Source organism: Scophthalmus maximus, chromosome 20 (genome assembly GCF_022379125.1).
Source record: "Scophthalmus maximus strain ysfricsl-2021 chromosome 20, ASM2237912v1, whole genome shotgun sequence".
Lineage (NCBI taxonomy): Eukaryota > Metazoa > Chordata > Actinopteri > Pleuronectiformes > Scophthalmidae > Scophthalmus > Scophthalmus maximus.
In genome coordinates, this window is record NC_061534.1 from 8,137,957 (window position 1) to 8,154,540 (window position 16,584).

General features: G+C 41.7%; 3 protein-coding genes across 5 annotated transcripts; 1 reads left to right on the top strand and 2 right to left on the bottom strand.

Annotated features, from left to right (window-relative positions):
- Window positions 1-226: 226 nt before the first annotated feature.
- Window positions 227-5,980, bottom strand: pcyox1 (prenylcysteine oxidase 1). The gene is made up of 7 exons (XM_035607277.2): window positions 5,762-5,980; window positions 5,392-5,536; window positions 4,424-4,630; window positions 4,148-4,322; window positions 3,854-4,065; window positions 3,289-3,441; window positions 227-3,174 (listed from the first exon to the last, which is right to left on the bottom strand). Exons 2-7 carry the CDS (start codon window positions 5,510-5,512, stop codon window positions 2,504-2,506), a joined length of 1,539 nt encoding a protein of 512 aa, XP_035463170.2. The 5' UTR covers window positions 5,513-5,536; window positions 5,762-5,980; the 3' UTR covers window positions 227-2,503.
- A 448-nt stretch (window positions 5,981-6,428) lies between these two features.
- fam136a (family with sequence similarity 136 member A) lies at window positions 6,429-15,833 on the top strand. 2 transcript variants are annotated; one of them, XR_007030204.1, is made up of 4 exons: window positions 6,429-6,717; window positions 6,801-6,941; window positions 7,649-7,939; window positions 15,375-15,833. XR_007030204.1 is itself a non-coding variant. In XM_035607284.2 (3 exons), exons 1-3 carry the CDS (start codon window positions 6,631-6,633, stop codon window positions 7,835-7,837), a joined length of 417 nt encoding a protein of 138 aa, XP_035463177.1. In that variant the 5' UTR covers window positions 6,430-6,630; the 3' UTR covers window positions 7,838-8,465. The 2 variants fall into 2 exon arrangements, 1 of the variants encoding a protein (XP_035463177.1); XM_035607284.2 differs by lacking the exon at window positions 15,375-15,833 and having other exon boundaries at window positions 6,430-6,717; window positions 7,649-8,465.
- Window positions 9,348-16,396, bottom strand: gmcl1 (germ cell-less, spermatogenesis associated). Of its 2 annotated transcripts, XM_035607280.2 has the most exons (16): window positions 16,200-16,396; window positions 15,296-15,359; window positions 14,048-14,231; window positions 13,815-13,938; window positions 13,618-13,714; window positions 13,431-13,528; window positions 13,195-13,307; window positions 13,044-13,109; window positions 12,815-12,899; window positions 12,643-12,733; window positions 12,386-12,526; window positions 11,918-11,987; window positions 11,701-11,776; window positions 11,439-11,584; window positions 11,180-11,267; window positions 9,348-11,089 (listed from the first exon to the last, which is right to left on the bottom strand). In XM_035607280.2, the coding sequence occupies exons 3-16, from the start codon at window positions 14,221-14,223 to the stop codon at window positions 10,949-10,951; spliced, it is 1,512 nt and encodes a 503-aa protein (XP_035463173.1). In that variant the 5' UTR covers window positions 14,224-14,231; window positions 15,296-15,359; window positions 16,200-16,396; the 3' UTR covers window positions 9,348-10,948. The 2 variants fall into 2 exon arrangements, with proteins under 2 accessions (XP_035463173.1, XP_035463171.1); XM_035607278.2 differs by lacking the exon at window positions 16,200-16,396 and having other exon boundaries at window positions 15,296-15,442.
- Between the last annotated feature and the right edge of the window lie 188 nt (window positions 16,397-16,584).

The window sequence follows — 16,584 nt, forward strand, 5'->3', positions numbered from 1 at the left end:
TTTCACTGAATTCTAACTGTGAATGGAGACAAAATCAAAACAAGAGAACAAGTTAGATAAAATAAATCTTCTCAAAAGACAAGACAAATAATATTTACACATTTACTTACACTCTTATCTAATTGAAATGATACAACTCACACACACACTCACTAGTGGTGCAACCATCATTTAAGTAGGTTAGATGGGCTGTAGAGCAAATGATCAAATAACAGTACAAATCAGACAAGGTCTCATCACTTTATTGTGATTTCAAACAATTCAAAACATAAGGTTATGATCTGGGAAGTTTTAGTATTTTTTGAAATCTTAAACTTATTTGTAATCAAAAGTTTCATTTTATTTGTGCAGAGGAATTTAGTGATTTTGGCATTTGCAGATGCACTTCAGAGTCAAACTGAAGCTTTTCTATCAATTAAAGTGCACAATTAATATTCTTACAAAAGTTTGTCTTGGTGCATACTCGGAAACAAAAAGAAGAACAAAACACTTTTTTAAAGAAAATAAACAATAATCTGAAAGACAACCCTATAAAATAGCTTTAGAAACAACCGGCATACTGCAGTGGTCTTCCCACAGTAGCTAAAGAACACAGGCACCGTTTCTCTAAGCAACATGACATCAGATACATCTCAGGTACAAAAACAAGTCGTCGTTACAACAAAATACAGAAATACATCATCGCAGTTTTAGACTGATGGAAATGTTCCCTTCATTAAAATATGACACCGAATGGACAAATAAATTCAAAACCTAAAGGCAACTTGTCCTTTAATCAACACAAGAGCCATTTACATTAATAGATTTAAGGCACCACAGTAATTTTAACTGGTCAGAATGAATAGACTCCGATTATATCAAATAAAATTATCAATCTATTTAAATAGTAAGAAAATACATATATTTGTCAATACTTCCATACCATCCAGTTTACAAAGAAAACGTCCTGGTGGCAAACCTCTCTTGCTTACGACTGACGATTAATCGTTCAGTTTATTGGTCCATAAAATATCATAAAATGGTTAAAAAAGGCTGATTGTGTTTCCCAAACTCCAAGATGATGTTTAGTTTTTGTCCACAAACCAAAGATATTCAGATTACATCATAGAAGAGCAAAGAGAGCAGAAAATATTCACATTTAAGAAGCTGGAATTATTTTTCTAAAAATAGAAATTATAAAAACAGTCGATTACTTTAGTAGTTTTTCTAAAAAATAGAAAATAGAAACATTTGGTGATTAATTTAGTAGTGGATTAATAATCAATTATTAGATTAATCGTTGTAGCTCTAATATACAGTAGTGTGCTGAGGAGGTAGAAGAACTAAGAGAATCATCTGAAGACACATGACAGCATCATATTAGTAAACACTATGCCAGGATTTGGCTGCAGGGTGACAGGGTTGGTTTTGTGTGGCAGCAACAGGCTGATTTCTTAGATGTTCGCTGTACCGTGTTTAAAACCAAAAAAAAAAAAAAGTTGTTCAAGACACTGAAGACTGAGGAACATAATAAGTCGACCCTGCAGTGCAGTGTGGTTCACAGTGATAACATAATTCAGCACAGCACAACGTATTTCCACGTTTCACTGTGACTTGTGCTGCTGTTGCTGGTGATGCCTTCAAGTTTCAACACGGACAGCGACGACGTGGCTCCGGTCAAAAGTGATTATAGGATTGTTTCCCATTTATTACAACATTGGTGTTTTATTTCTATAAATATTATTGTTATGCTTTGGCGAGCGTTGTAATATTCGCATTGTACTCACTAAGTTAACTGCTGAGATCTTTGAGAAGGACAAAATAAAAACTTAAATAAAAAATAAAAAGACTTAAAATATGTGCAAAAAACACACCAGGGTAGCCAGACTTATATTGAAGAGAAAACAAAGAAAAATGTTAAAACTCTTACCCGTACTTTACTTAAACTGCCATATTTGTAGTAGTTGCATTCAACAATTTTCCAAAGGAATAAGGATTATTGCCAAATATCAGGAGCGCTCGCTTACTGTTTAAAACTTCTGATCGTTTGCCTTCTCATGTCTGTTGCCCTCTCAGACTTTATTTTTTCTATCAATGTCATCCAGGCCTTTCACTCATGATTATATTCATTATTGATTCATCTGAGGATTATTTTCTTGATTAATTGAGGGGTTTACAAAAGAGAAATTCTACCATTTGAGAAGCTGAAACCGATGAAGACAGGGCGCCTTCGCTTGGAAACTATTTTTGACTGACTGCTCCTTAAATTGAGTAATGTCGCAGTCTTAATGTCAAGGTGCTTCCAGATCTCAGCAGCGACTTTAATGAGTACTCTGCTATCTGACCATTAGAAATGAAGTTTTAACAAACCTGAACATCAGTTTAAAGAGGCCAGAGCAGCGCAGATACCTGAAAGAGAGTTGGGATTTGCCCTGACTGGAGTGTTGAGCATCTGCATATACTGTACTTGATCAATGGTATTTTATTGCTTGTTGTTCTTATCTCACGTAGTCGTCACTTTTTTTCAGAGTTCCCCCCTTAGTCGGGTGTGCAGGTCCTCCTGGTCGATTTTGCCGGCCTGTCCGTGCCAGCGATGGTGTGCCAGCAGGGCCACGTTCCTGGCAGAGATGGCACTCATCTCCATGGTGCTGGCCGCCCACTCCACCGCACTGAGGTAGTACAGCCGGTTGTGCAGGATGAAGGGCGGGGTCTTGCGGTGCGGCGGGTGGTACGCGGGATGAGCCAGCCACCGACTCTCGGACACTGAATCCCAGGAGAGGAACATGTCCCGCAGCTGCTCCTGAGTCAGCGGCTGTGGGGAGGACACCCTCCAGACTTTGGCGTGGCTGGCAGGGGGTCGTTTGTAACCGTCCGGGATGTGCACGGGGTCGAGAGAGGTCAGGCGGTGGATGACGGAGCCCTTTGAGTCGGTGGTGCGGACATCGGACACAGTGAACTCCGAGGCCGGCTCCGTTGTACCGAGGTAGGACATGTTGAGCAAGCCATGGACCACGGTGGACACCGTTTGGTGGTAGCGCCCAGGGTAGTGAGACGGCATTGGAGGCGAGAAGCCGGAGAAGGCGATGTCAGACTTTCCCTGGTGAAGTGGCGTAGCAATGAGCACAATGTCATACAGAGAGTGAGCGGAGCCGGATTCCCCGACATAACTGACCTCATAGAAAGTGGCCGTGGAGCCTGAAAATAAAGGAGAAAACACACACACATCACAGATCTGTATTTCACATATTACAGATCCATCAACGAGAAAAAAAAAACAAGTTCTGCACCAAACAATGTGGGAGGTGTTACCTGTCTTGGAAGGTCGGACCTTGACTGCAATGGAGGTCACTCTGGCAGGGATGAGATCACTCTTACTGTTGTACAGCAGCCCTGAGCAAACCCTCCTGTTGCCTCCGTCTATGGCCCACAGGCCCGAATCTGCTCCTGCTAACGACGAGGCTCCTGGAGGACAAGAAATTAATGTTACCTTTTAACAATAAAACATTATTATTATTACCAATGTGATTGTTTCGGTTTGTTTGACTCAAAAAGGTATGGACGGATTCTCATGAAATTCTTATCAAAGATAGGTCTCGACCGCAGTAACAGGTGATTAAATTTCAGGACAGGAACTTTCTTCACCATTGCCAGACAGGGGACAACGTGACATTTTGAGTCATATCTTCCCAAATGCATCACATTTTTAAAATAAGTAGGTCTGATGGAGATGGGAATGCAAGTTTTGGGTGAAACAGAACATGGGTGGAAGATTGCTCAGCCTTGGCGGAGGTCTGCGCTCCCCTTGCCTGCTCTCATTACGCACTGTATGTGATGGACCCGTACTATACACACTCTCACGCTCTCTAAAATATACCTGCAAACCCATGGATGCGGACACTTTGACCACAGCTGACGCGAGTGATGGGTGCAACGAAGTCGTTGAGGAAGACCTGTGAAAACCCTTCCCCTATCATGACTTCTTCCAGAGTCTGGTTCATCAGGGTGAGGAAACCGTCGCCACCCATGGCGTGTAAGAGCCTCTCCACACTCGAGAACGAGTAACCATACTGCTGGTACTGGTAGATCCTGTGAATGACAGGATTTCCATGATCATCGACAAACCAGACAAGGATCAGATCTAGGAGTGGCACACGCTTCTCCTCCTTACCTCATAAATTTGTCCAAAATACTCTCCACCCACATCTGCATTCGAAGCAAGTTGAACCCGTATTGCCAGAGCATGCGTAAGAAATTAATGATGAACCAGTCACTCTCCTCAAACGTGAGCTCCTTCCCATCAAAGATCGCCATTTTCGAGGAGACATCTTTCCTCAGAGGAATACCTGAAAATAAAGGAAACATTGAGGAAATGTACATGCTAATTATGGTTTTAACTATTCATCAATGTGCTGAGTCTGTTTAGTTTAAGATATTTTGGCATTACCTAGTTTTTCAACAAAGTGCTTCATGTGTAGGTTCAGAGGATGGATCAATAAACCTCCCGTCTCATACTCGTGATCCCCGACCTTCACTGTCGCCAGTCGCCCGCAAACAGTCCCAGATTCAAACACATCGATCTTTACTCCGGCTCCAAACTCCTGCCTCAGGTAATACGCTGCCGCCGTGCCGCCGATACCTGCGCCGACCACGGCTTTAAAGGAGCGATGAAAAAAAAGGTGAAAATTCTGGAATTCTCCTCTTCAGGTTACATCACATCACATTCATTTAGGTCAAGGTTTGACTAGGTTATTGCATGAATTGAAAACTGTACTATAACTGCAATCAGTCATTATTTTCACACGTTAGTAATAATCTGCCAATTCTTTATTATTTGGCTTTTTTGCTCCAAAATGACTTGAAATGTATTTATAAATATCTATCCGTTATCAGAATTGTCTGTGATTGATTGATCAACTTTAATTGATAATTCTGTTCCCGTTGAAGGATGCCTTAAAGTTGAAGGTGAAGTCCAAGAACTGACCTATACATAAATGTAAAATCCTGATTTTTCTTGAATAATGGGAAAATATGAAGATACTGTCTGATACATTATGGATCAATACAAGAAAAAAAACCAATCACATTATTGGTGATCTGACTTATTGATAAAACGACTGATGAATTTCACAATCATCCCTCTGGAAGACTCTCCCCTGTCAGTCAACTACTTAATTATTCAACTAAATGTTGAGGCTCTAAGACAAGTCATCTGATAATATCTTTGGTACATTTAATGTTATTATATTGTGTTTTTTTTTAAATTTTTATTTAACTTGAGGAGTATAATGCTCCTCTGTACTTTTGAGGATGGGGGCATCAGAATGAATGAATGAAGGAGGTAGTTGTAGACAGGATGACAGACAGTGCTCTGGTTTTGTTTCTGGGTGCAGCCACGGGACTTATTTATCTCACCTATCTTTTTGGGCTGCTCCTGCAGCTCGGGGGCCGAGGCCAGACTTCTCCTGCCTGTGGTCCAGAGCCCCAGGAACAACAGTGCTGTCAGTGTCAGGGTGTGAAGACTCATAGTAGACATCTAGATCTCTGCACTCTGGAGCATCTGTCCGGAAAGAGAAAGAAAGAAAGAAACACACGCGCACACACACACACGTTCAGTTGATTAGTTTCTATCCGTTCCGGTCAAAGGTCAAAGGTCACAGGACTTCAGGCTCAGGTAAAGATAATAACAAAGGAAATCATAACAAAAAAATGAATGTACAGCTGATGCCAACAACTGATCTGAACCCTAAACGAGAAAGTGCTCAGGGTTACAATGCGGACTCACTATTTTTTAAAGTGACACCAGGGAAGTCAGTCGTTGGTCTAGAAGTAACGTTCACCGAGTTCTCTTCACCGTTACACTACAGAAAAGTTTACAGTGCAATGAAACTCCCTTCTGGGTAACTAAGAGCTGAACGAACACGAACAGAAGTGGGAATCACTCGCTAAACCCGTCCCATGGTTGAATCGCGCCGGAGTTCCGTGAACGTCCCATAATGTTGATACACACTTCCGGGCACGCTTTAGCTTGGCATTTCACAATAAAAGCGTCAAAAAGATAATTTGAGATCAATATTTCATAATTCCTTGTAAACAAGCCATCGTCAGATTTTAGTTGACCCACAAAGATGATTTAAAAGATTAAATTTTACATTACTGTTATGAAGGTATATACATACTCACTGATAATATAAAAGCAAAGTCCAGTTAGGATACTTTTTTAAAAGCGATCTTTTATTTTGAACGGTCAATTAATCTGTGCAATCAGAAGTCGTCCGGAAGTGGCAAATTCTCATCGTCATTTCTCAAGAAATATAAATAAATATTGTGAATAGTTCAAAAGAAAAAAAACCAACAACGGGCACGTGAGAGGGTATCGTTCAGTGTTAACACTTTCAATCCAGCCCGGATATATTTTGAAGTCACACTACACGAAACGGAAGAGGTTTTTTTAAAACCGGTTGCGGAAGAAAAGCGGAAGTGACGCAACTCATCTTGAACCATGCTTGAATGGAGGTGACCTTAGTTACTGTCAAATAGTGGAGTAAAGACAGCGTTGGCCTGGACACAGCAGGTACATGAAGTAGGTCCGGCGTAGATGTTACTACAGTGAATATTAGTGAAGACGGTTGTGAGTGAGCAGCACGAGCAGAGATGGCGGAGGCACACCAGGCGCGCGTGCAGGGTATGGTGGAAGAAATGGTCCAGAGCCTGGAGAGAGACCACATCCGTAAAATGCAGGTAGGTGAAAATCGTGAGATGTGAACAGTGCGGCGCTTAAGTTTCCATCGGTCCACTCACGTCTCTCCCGTCTCCCACTGCAGGGTCGCATGTTCCGGTGCAGCGCAGACTGCTGCGACCGCAGCGCAGACTCCATGTCTCAGGTGCATCACTGCATCGAGAGGTGTCACACGCCGCTGGCCAAGGCTCAGGCGCTGGTCACGTCAGAGCTGGAGAAGTTTCAGGTGAGAGTCTGTCCACTGTTAACCACTGAGCCAAAACTGCACACACGGCAACAGCTGAGTGTATGGGGGTAAATTCAAAAGAGATTTAACTTATAGTCTTTCTAAGTCAGGGGCCCCATGCGATCCTTTCAATGACAACCCATATTTAAGTGTGACATTTTATAATAGAGGTCATATAATCACTATTACCAAACCTGTCACAGACTACGCCAGATGGTCAAATTTCGCTGTATTTTGCTGTATCTATATGTCGTGCCACCTAAAAGTGAACCAGTAAATCAGATTTATCTACAACTTAGAGACAAAAAAAACTACTAATAATTAAAGATCTGTTAAATGCCCATTTATCATTTTTATATCAGTTGTAATTCAGGTGAACCTGGGGTTTGGGGCCCCTGAGTGTCTAGGGCCAGGGGTGAAACTGTCGCATACACACTTGAAATGCTGTTGAAACAATAACTTTATGATGATCGTTAGAGAGACCAAGCAGCTAATCACGTTTATTCCAGCCTCTTAATTTACGTTGCTGTATTTCTACTTCTTATTGTAGTCATTTTTTAAGTTTTTTAGATAAGCAAATCAAAGGTTTTCAATCCAAGTTGAGCAACAATCATTAGGTTTGCAGCCAAGAAATCAAAGCAAAAAACTCTCTCTGTCTATAGTGAGTCTAATCCATTGTTTTCTCTCCTCTTTGTCCGCCCCATCAGGATCGTCTGACCAGATGCACGATGCACTGCAACGATAAGGCGAAGGATCTGTTCGACTCCGGCGCCAAGGACACAGCTGTTCGGTCACTGATGGAGCGCTGTGTGGGCAGTTGTGTGGACGACCACGTTAACCTGATCCCCAGCATGACCCGAAGAATCAAAGAGAATCTGGACTCTTTGGAGCAGTGATGCGAGTGACGGGTGGCCTGGTCACATCCTAGAGGCCGTCGGGCTTGTCACTCTCTTACACACACACACACACACACACACACACACACACACACACACACAAAAACACACACTGAAGGACAGAGGGGGCATCATGAAAAGGCAGGGAGAGTGAAGTTACTAATACGATCACTTGAGGCCAAGTTTCAGAGTCTGTGACTTTGAATATTGGTCTTATGGAGATTTGAAACTTTCCACTGTGAAATTTAAAATTGTGCTGAAATCTTAAAACAGATGAAAGCCTTGGAGATGAAAGCTTTTAGCTGGTTAGATCTTTGGTTCATCGTCAACGAGAAATGAATCGACTAATAAATGTGGTGTCACATTGATGTGTGAACTAGATGGCTGCTGATAAATGTGCATTTTTAAACATTGGTTAACAGATGTGCATTTATTTATGCATAGAATGGAAGTGCTTTATATTCCACTATTTTCAGCCATATTCAGTCTCTGAAGTTACCTGCAATCATGAGCTTCCTCATCCCTCGTTCATTTTTTTGGCTTGTTGTTTTTATTGTGACATGTTATGTGATTGTCTTACCACACTGAGATGTGTTTACATGATCCAATTAAAAGTACTGTAACTGGTCCCAGACTGCATTACTTCCTTAATATCAACAGCATGAGCTCTGGCGATGATAAAGACCAGCGATACTTTTGTCACATGCATTTAATGACTGTAAAATATTCTGAGTTATAAACAAACGACAGTAGAGGAAAGGTGACACTGAAATAACAAAATAGAAGAAGCTGTAAACGTACTGTAGACCTGATGTAAACTGTTCACTGCTTGAGATAATTTTAATTATGCAGCCTGTGTGAGGAATTGAATAGAACAGGATATGAATAACACGAAAAGTATAACATCAAGTGCGACAATAAGAGTCAGCAGATGATACAACGCTGTAGAAGTGAAATTATACACACCAGTAATGAAGGAACCAAAGCATAGTTATTGGGATGTGAAACAGCCATTTTTTAAAAAATGAGATAAAACATTAATATTTTTACTTCAGGTCCTACAATAATGTGACAGACATAGTATGGATAAAATTGGCCTCTTTTAACCTACATGACAATAAATATCTTCAGTGGCTGGAATTCGTTTTACATGAACCATCTTACCAGCGTTAGGTAATGACTGGAGCACCAGATTCAAGAACAGACGGTGAAGAGGAGCCAAGTGAAAACAGCAGTTGTGCCACCAACACACTGAACTTTGATCCAGCCTGACAGGAGGGTGCAGCGCAGCAACATTTAATCAGGCATTTTTTAATGATTGCTTAAAATTACTGAATTATAACAATCTCTCTCTAGGCTTCTTACATAATTTGATTTACATCTTATGGAAAGTGTCTTAGTACCCAACTGTCAACTGTTAATCCTAAAATCTGCTAATTTCATCAAACCTTTTTAAATCTTAAAAAGTAGTTGTTGGTTTCTTGTCTGAAAAAAAATAAAATAGATCATGTGATAGCACCACAGCCCGTGTCAACGGGCAGTTTTATTGGCAGTTGACGATTGTGTACATACTTTCTTTTTGAAAGAAAAAAAAAATTAAAACACAAGTCCATACAAATACAAATGAAGTAAAAAATAAATAAATGCCAAATAATAAAAAAAGACAACTTTAAAGTTTGACCTGATGACAGTTACAGCTCTAGGTGTACAGGTGAGTTACAAGCTTTACAGGTCTGAAAGTCCCCACATTCAGTTTTTGAAACAGCACGAGGTAACAAATAGTGAAAACTGCATTAGAAAAATGTACAACAATAGAACTGCAAGGGTGCTTTGTGTGGTGAGGGGGGAGCAGCCGAAAATATGTCTGCTCACGTGTGACAATAACAGTGATGTGGACGTCAGGGAGCCGGTGTCTGTGACAGTTATTCACATGAAGAATCATGAGGCCTCATGTCTCACGAAGAAAGTTTTATTGGGTGAAGTCTGACCTTTTGACCTCATGATGTGTTAGGGCTCACCCACCCTAACACTAAGGCTATATTTCATCATATAAGTTTTATGTCTTTTTTTTTTTTTTCAGTTCATATTTTAAAAAGTCAGGTCCTTCGTTGAGGCCTCGTTCTCAAGTTTACTGAAGAGGTGGTGAGATTTCTATCACAGAAGTGGCTCCGGTGTAGAATAACATGCAGACAAACCCAAATTAAGACTTAATTTACCTACCAAAGTGAGATTAACCCGTGGACCCAGTACACTAAACAAGTTAAAACAGGCTGAATATTCAGCTTTTACCACATCTGGCAGTTGGATCTGTTGGGGTGTTGTCATCGGCTGCACTCCATTCAACCCTGCTGGTGTGGAACTTTTTACAGCGAGTGTGGAGAAAGGTGCTTAAAAGGAGAGTAGGCAACATGAGGCAGTAGGTATGACACAGTGTCTATCAGCAGCAGGTGGTAAAGTTGCTGTGACAAACCTCAAATGATTTGTTCTTATAGCTTTTAAGTGTTCGCCTTTTGGGTTCTGCCACAAAGGGCCACATGAGGTATGTGTTTAGTATTATACAATGCTGTTGGTATTTGTGGTATTTTGTTTTCTTGCTGCACTGAGCCAATAATTCCAGTTCGTGAAAGTGCCAATTAGGAACAGAGTAAAAAACAAAAAATTGTGTCCACCCGGTTCAAAGCATTACTGGTCGTGTTTTCGAACTCACCCACCAGTGGAGCAAAGGCTCACACACCTCCACCCACACCCAACTTTGAATGTACATAAGATGAGGGACAGACTTGAAACTTCCCATACAAGGCAGTGCAACGACTGCCCTTCTGACAGCCCACAATTAGATTGTGTGTGTTGACATACACCAGCAATTTCTGTTTTCCAAGAGTGGGTCTGTATCCCAGCTTTAGACATACAGCTCTCATGGAAGTTCCCAAACCTGAGGTTTGCTCTGCAGTGTGAGGAGGCCTTTTCAAAGATTTGGTTTCTGCCTCCCGTCACACCGCACTGAGTTACAGAGCATAAGGATGACATGTCCAACGTGGAAATGTTGTTAATTGTGGTGGTGGATTGTACATAAAAGCTTGTGTCAGTGTCTTGGCGGTGGTTGGACAGGCATCAAGACACACTGTGGGCACTGCTTTCTTTCTCCGAGCAATCTGGACGGTTGTCCGACTGGTGTGACGTGTACAGGAAGTTACAGCACACGTAGAGCGGGAATGATAACAAGCGGCTGTCCAGGTGCATCACCACATACTCCTGAGTGTGTGAAGGGAACAAAAGGATGTTAAGCAAGCCTTCCAGATAATGCTGTGACAACTGATCTAAATCTTAACGGCACTCACTGACCTGGTCTTTCTCAAGTGTGAGAAGCTGGTAACCCGTAGAGCGACTGCAGACCAGTTTTCCACGGCTGTCAAAGGAGGCGAGACGTAACCTGAACACATACAATTGAAAGAGGTGAGATATGATATTCCTTTATTCGTTTGTTTACAGCAGCAAAGTGGATGGCAGAAGATAAGAGATCTACATACAAGCCAAAAATATAGATGACAATATGCATTGCTTTAGATTAAGTGAATGTTCAGCGGTCAACTGCACCGCTCACCTGTATGCCAGGTGTCTCCGAGCCGTCAGACTCACGGCTCCCCCACATGGCTGACTCAGCGTATTCCTTTTGAAGACTATGAAGCGGTTTGTGTAGGTCACCAAAAGGTCAAAGCCAAAGTTAAAGCCTGTCCATCGCCAGCAGTACTGAGGAAAGGAAAAATATATTCTTTAATTCACTTTTTTCCCCCCAGTGGAAATTAAGCTAAATTTGTTAACGATACGGGAGAAACAGTTACTGTAACAGAGATATTATCACTCACATCTCCGTCTTTTGTCAGCTTCCTTCCGCACCTCATACTGCTCAGTTCGAACTCGTCTTTGTTGGCTTCCTGGGGACTGGTGACAGAGGGGCGGCTTTGTCATCACAACTTTTAAATTATATTCTACTCGTACAATTTTTGTGGTTATATCAACAAAAACTGCCACAGCAGTTAAATCCAAATGATTCATTACAATACTCAAGTCTCAGGTGCTCACCCATTGTCATTGTCGAACTCTGTTCGCAGCATCGCAAACCACTGGTTCTTGTACACTGAAGTCAGCCAATCTGAAATATAAAGTATGAACAGAAAATATTTAATGCACAAACACATAAAGGGGGGTGGTTCTAAAATTGTAATGACACCATTTACTGCTTTACATTTTGTCTGCTGGTTTCTGTTAAATTTAAGTTCAATTTCAACAGGTCTGTCTATTTCTTAATTATGATAAAAAATTAAATGAATCAAACACAAACATGGACACAGAATATTGGCAATTTAACAGGTATATTTTCCCCCGAATTGTCAACCGAGGAATGTGAAAGTCCATGAAAACTGTTGTCTGCTGTATTCAAAATCAGAACATTGCTTTTGATATCAGGTAATGAAATTAAAGAATTAAATTCTGCAGAGCATAGAAGACGCACACCATGAGGAGGCCATGTCAGACAGAACCAAATCTTACCAGGGGGCAAAATATTATCTCTCTCCAGGATGCGCGCAGACGCCAGATCGTTGATAATGTACTGGAGACGGACGTATTTGAACACTGAGCAAAAAGATGCACCTTCATCTGTGTTCAAGAAGGGCTCTTTCTCACACAGGTCTGTGGACCAAGGGTGAACAAAAAAAACAGTCAAACATCCGAGTGTGACTATCAACAAACGGCAAAAAAAGATTTGATGTGAAGATACTATTTCATAAGATGTGGCTTAATAGTACCAGTCCTGCGCTTGCAGAGCCAGGCATCGGCGTCCGCCAGAAGCTGCTTGATGGGACCATCCCATGATGGATTGAGCTGCAGAAACATCCACTACAGAGAGACAAAATTATGAAGGTTTTTTTTTTTCCGGGTACATCCGTGAGTTAAAAAGTATATAACATTTCCTTCTACCTTTTTCAGAGCAGTGTATACATCCATTTCCACCTGCATGACAAACAGGTCCGAGGACTGAATGAGCTGCTCCATCACCTCTGCCCTGCAAACGCAGTGCAGAAAAAAAATGTGAGTGTGGTGACAGATTTTACACAGTGGTCTGAAAATATTATTGCTCAAATCTGAAGTCAGAATAATAATTCAAGGAAGGATTGAAGCTAGGAGATGACTGAGAGCTGACACATACCCAAGTTCTTTCATCAGCTCGACATTCTGGTTTGTCATCAGGTTGTTCAGAAGCCATTCGAGACACCTATAGCAAGGGATAAAAAATATACATCATTATTGACAAAAATACTGATTAACTATTAATCGAATTAGATAAGTTAAAACCTGACTTTTTCATGACTGAATCCAAGCCATAGATACTGGCACAAGCGTAGTAGCCACACACAGTCTTGGCACTGATGTTTTCCTTCATGGTCTCTCCACATTGCTGGATCAAACCATCCTGTTGTACAACAACAAACCACAAGACCTTATTAGGCTTTCGTGTCATATGACTGCATTTGTGGAAAATCAAATCTGTGATTTTGCATCTGTGACACTGAATTACTTCTTTCAGTTCACTGACCAGTTGTAGCATGCAGGCAGCGGCGAGAATACTGACGACTCTGCTGGGCCTGATCAGAACGTCGTCCCGGTACAGAGATCCAAATACCACCTGTAGAGCTACACACAAAAAAACACAAAGCGCAATCAGTAAAAACATATACACAAGCACAGTGGACTGCTGGTTTCTCTGGCTGAAGTGCTCTCACCCTCAGTGTCTATGTTCTGGTCCGGGATCTCCAAGCAGATTTCCATCATGTTTGACTCCTTCCAAGAGCCGCTGAACATACTGGAAAAATATCCCGACTGCAAAATGAAAGAAAGACAAGGAACTTACCAGTGACGATGATCCATATGAAAGAGTATATCAATGACTCTCTTTGAGGTGTTTTGTTTTTTATTTTACCTGGCACAGGTACACTTTGTGGAGATTCCACTCCTGTCCCAGAGCACAGATGCGAATGTCACTGTTTTCACCATTCAGGAACAAGGTTTGATAAATGTATCTTGATGTGCTTTTCAGTTTCTTCCTGCTTCGAGTTTTGGAAAAACACAAACAAACAACAGAGAGATCAAAGCAAGGGTAAGACAAAATACAGAATGAAAAGACATTTCAATGGAGTCGATCATTGGACTTGCCTGCGAGGTGTATCCAGTATGGCATCGTCCTCCTCTTGCTCACTGTCACAGTCACACGGGGCGTTTCGTTTCCTTTTCTTACACTCACAGCTGTGTTTGCGACTGGTACTTGTGCCCTCTATGACTTCCTCGAGCCCCTGAGACGGGGACTGGAACCTGCTGCCGAGACTTCCCATCTCTCAGCCTTTGCAAAGAGACATGAAACCAACAACTGTCAGAAACAATAACAGCTCAGCTGCACTGTATCTTAAAATCAATCAATATCATGAGAGGATACACCGCAAGGGACTTTGGCTTTTGCTAGTTCGATATCGCTTGTGTTGGAGTTTTTTCAATGTTACAGACTTTTTACTTTACCAAAAAAGACAAAGGAAAAAAATAAAACAAAAGTGCACATTGCAATTTTGAGGGAAGAAAGTGCATATTTTGTATATAAAGCAAAATCAAAAGTAATAATTAGTTTATAGGAATGTAAGATTTTTTTCTCGTATATCACTTACCTATCTGATTATCAGAATAGTCTAGAATAGAATAGTAATGATATGTTAATAAACCAACTGTAATCATTTCAGCATATTTATTTTCAAGAACTTTAATTTTATTAACAAAATTTCACGGCAATAGGATGTCTGCACATCATATTCTACTGTAGATATAAGATAGTCATCCCGTTGTGGGGACGAAAAAAGGACAAAGGATTGTCTTATATTGATAATGGGTCATTCCATGCCAACTCAACGAGGGCAAAGTTAATGTCATGGATGGACATTTTCTCGGGGGAAAAAAATCCTTCATGGGACTATAGCTCTACTCTAAACACTTTTTTACTGGATTAGGTTAAACTTTTCACTGAACATCCGAGACACCATAAGGATTAATTTACAAGACACCATAAGGATCATGTATTAATGTAAATAGTTTGTTGCTGATGTGTATGGTAAAAAGGATCAAAGGAAGAATGTTTCATAAAAAAAAAGCCTCCTGCATTTTCCACCTATATTGGCGACGATAGAACACTGAATGAAAAATGACATGATCTAGTTAAATGCTCCAGGAAAACAAAACCAATGACAATAGATCAGGTGTACTAGTTAATGTGGGCTCCAATTGGCATGTACTTGTTTTTTTTGTATCTAAGTCTAAAGGGATCAAAAGAAAACCAGTGAAGTTTCACCAGCTCCACTCGTCTGTAAACAACAGTCGGATGCTGCCCGGGCTCCCTCCCTCCAGCATCTGTCGGTGCCTCACCTGGTGGTCCGCAGCGGGCAGGCTGGGGCAGAGGTGTGAGGTCTGATTGGGCGGTAAACACCAGCTGACGATCCCCGGTCACACACACACACACACACACACACACACACACACACACACACCGTCTGTCAGACACTGACGAGCCAGCAGCTGAAGAGACGGAGCTAGCCTCAGCTAGCTTAGCTGCCGAGTTCACACACTCCCACCGGGAAAACACGCCTGAAAGCGGCGACAGCGTCGCCCCCGACCAGCGGCTCCTCCACACGAGCCTCCACACCGCGAACCTCTCGATGGTTCCAGTTACATATTTCTTCTGGATCGGACTCAGTCAAACCCGGAGGTGAGGGACGATGCGTCGCTGGCGGAGGGTCTGCTGTGTTGTGGCTGCCTTTGTTATTCTTCTTCTCTCGACGGTAACTCGCAGCACGTCTACGTAACAGGCGGCTGCTCTGCTCAACGACGCCCCCTACTGTTTGTTTGTATGTATGTAATGTCTAAAGTACAACGTTATCCAAAATAAAATATGTACTACATATAATTACTTTTCCATTAATCATTTACCCTGTACCCCATACTGACGAAATTATACTTTTCTGAAATTTTGGCAAACGTATTAAAGATTAGGAATTGAAATAAACCATTAACATAAGTATTCAGATCCTTTGCATTGATGTTTTTGAAAATCTTTCATTGGGCAGCTCATTGTCTCAGGGCGTAGCGCGGGTCGTCCACGAACCAAAGGGTCGGCGGTAGATCCCCAGCTCCTCCAGTTTGCATGCCTCAGTGTCCTTGGGCAAGACAATGAGACAACGAACCCCTAAATTGCCCTTGATGGCTGTACTGGCCCTGTATGAGCGATTCATCAAAGTACACATGATTTGTAAAGGTGCATATAAGGTCTCACCACTGTCGATGTATATCCGGGCAAAAACCAAGCCATGAGGTCGAAGGACAGGACTATCTGCAGAGACAGGATTGTGTCGAGGGCAGCCCAGATCTGGGGAAGGCTACAAAAGAAAAAATATATATATGTTGAATATAGTAGTTGCATATATAGTGCTCTCCATGATTCTTGAACAGAAGAAGTTTGGAACCACCAGGAATTTTCCTTGAGCTGGCTGTCCAGCCACACTGAGCAAGCAGGGGGAGCAGGGCTTTGGTAACTAAGGTGACCACCAATAACTCAACGGTAATACCTGTGAGATCCTGTGTGGAGAAGAGAGAAACAGAAGACGATGAAAAGAAATGCAAAGCTTCAGTGTATATACCTGGTTGTCTTTGTGAGACAG

Bases quoted from the DNA above. Each gene is read 5' to 3' on its own strand.
- pcyox1 (XM_035607277.2), bottom strand. From the start codon at position 5,512: ATGTCTACTATGAGTCTTCACACCCTGACACTGACAGCACTGTTGTTC. The intron at 3,442-3,853 runs GTATATTTTAGA...CTTGTCCTCCAG, and splicing joins CCGCATCCATGGGTTTGCAG to GAGCCTCGTCGTTAGCAGGA. The intron at 3,175-3,288 runs GTAACACCTCCC...CTTTATTTTCAG, and splicing joins GGTCCGACCTTCCAAGACAG to GCTCCACGGCCACTTTCTAT.
- fam136a (XM_035607284.2), top strand. From the start codon at position 6,631: ATGGCGGAGGCACACCAGGCGCGCGTGCAGGGTATGGTGGAAGAAATG. The intron at 6,718-6,800 runs GTAGGTGAAAAT...CTCCCACTGCAG, and splicing joins ACCACATCCGTAAAATGCAG to GGTCGCATGTTCCGGTGCAG. The intron at 6,942-7,648 runs GTGAGAGTCTGT...CCGCCCCATCAG, and splicing joins CAGAGCTGGAGAAGTTTCAG to GATCGTCTGACCAGATGCAC.
- gmcl1 (XM_035607280.2), bottom strand. From the start codon at position 14,223: ATGGGAAGTCTCGGCAGCAGGTTCCAGTCCCCGTCTCAGGGGCTCGAG. The intron at 13,939-14,047 runs GCAAGTCCAATG...AACTCGAAGCAG, and splicing joins ATACTGGATACACCTCGCAG to GAAGAAACTGAAAAGCACAT. The intron at 13,110-13,194 runs GTCAGGTTTTAA...CCCTTGCTATAG, and splicing joins TTGGATTCAGTCATGAAAAA to GTGTCTCGAATGGCTTCTGA.